The 1699-nt window shown below is 31.5% G+C and overlaps 1 protein-coding gene across 1 annotated transcript in view; it reads right to left on the bottom strand.

The window, feature by feature from the left end:
• LOC109839337 (plasma membrane ATPase 1-like) overlaps nt 1311–1699 on the bottom strand; it is a gene marked incomplete at its 5' end in the record, with an annotated part of 3814 nt that continues 3425 nt past the window's right edge. Inside the window, one exon of the mRNA XM_020407766.1 lies at nt 1311–1316. Within this exon, the coding sequence (XP_020263355.1) occupies nt 1311–1316 (6 nt within the window). The remainder of the gene's footprint in view (nt 1317–1699) is intronic.

The following is a 1699-nucleotide window of genomic DNA, read 5'->3' as shown; positions in this document are numbered from 1 at the left end:
ATTAATACCAAATTAAAACTTATTAAAAATATCCTAGCAAATATGATATACAACAAGATATATGAGCAATGATATGCAATTAAACTAAGGGTGATATAAACATGAGATAATGATGATATAGAAAGCAATAAGCAATAAGCACAAATAATACGCCAAGGCAAACTCAAACATACAATATGATCACGCAGTTCGATCACTCTCGACCTACGTCTCCACTCCTCACTCACGAGGAGAATTCACCACTATCATAATTGGTTTTCAACGCTCACCGAAGACATTTACATAATCAGTTTTCTAGCTCACTGAAAACTTTCACAACTCTCACAAATGTAATTACATAATGCACCCTCTAAGTGTTGGCCTAGCCCGTGTTAACTTTCTCAAATGCTCGAATTTACTACCTCTCCCTAGGTTTTACTATCAACGCCACTCCTCTTGGAATTAATCTCGTCTCTCACAACACACTCCTCTCGGTGTCCTTGTGTATTATAATATGATCTCACAAAAATCAAGTACAAATAAAAGGGGTTGTTCTCTAACAAGAATGAGAACGAAATTAAGCTCACACCCAATGATACAATCTCACAACCTCAATATACTATGTGTGAAATACTTAAGCTCAAGTGGGTGTGTGTAATCAATGAGTAATAAAAATAAAACTAAACTCAAATTGATCTGGCAAATAAATGAAACAATTAAAGTATGAACAAGCTAGATAAAGAGGAGTTTAGAAAAATTATCAAGCAAAGAGATGTAAAAGGTTGAGGATGAGCTTCCTTAATGTTAAAAATCGAATCCTTCTCTTTGTGCAACAATCTTCACATAAATAAACTTGAAACACTTGAAAACTCTTAAATAAACTTGCCAAAAATTTGATTTAAATTTTTCTAAGTTAAGTTCAAAAGTTTGAGGGTAAGGGGTATATATAGGTTCACAACACAAACCCCAAAAACTAAAGAAAAAGACAAAAACAACAAAATCTAAAAACTAGTCGTTACTGTGCAACGACCATATTATAAGTCGATTTATGGAAGGTATGAGTCGAATTATATAGTATAAGTCAACTTGTTATATTATTGTGACGCCTATATTTTCACACATGGTCGCAGTCTAAGGTAAACTCGAGATGTCAAACCTGTCATGCACTAATACCGTGTAATAACACGTTTAACCAATCACATTAATATCCTCTAGTAGAATCAAATATAAGCGTAGGTACAAAATAGATAAAATAAGAAAATAAAAACAATAGACATGATATAGAAAGAGATACCTCATAAATGAAAATCATGTCTCAACTGAAATACATTTCATATCTGGAATAATGAAAGTATCTCAACATGAATCAACTAAAAATCGTACTAAGACATACTGCCTTTATAATATAAAAATAAAACTCTAATATCTGAATGAGAAAATAAAACTATAGTGGATTCTCAGTTACTAAAATATACGATGGCGACTATGCTAGAACTCCGTCATCCTGCGGCTCTCCGAAACTCTGAGCTACCTGAAAAGGAAATTTAAAACAATAAAGAGAACAACAACAAGAGTGTAAAACCCTGTAAATTTAAATATATGGTGATAAATAATAATAAATATGTTATATGGTTATAAATAACATATTTTAATGTTTAAGTATGCTAGGATTTGATTTGAGATCAAATCAATGTATATATATGAGTATAGAAGAGAATCA

The sequence above is a fragment of the Asparagus officinalis genome, chromosome 4 (assembly GCF_001876935.1).
Source record: "Asparagus officinalis chromosome 4, Aspof.V1, whole genome shotgun sequence".
NCBI classification, from domain to species: Eukaryota; Viridiplantae; Streptophyta; class Magnoliopsida; order Asparagales; family Asparagaceae; genus Asparagus; species Asparagus officinalis.
Note: the sequence above shows the minus strand (reverse complement) of the source record. Positions and strands in the feature narration are given on the sequence as shown.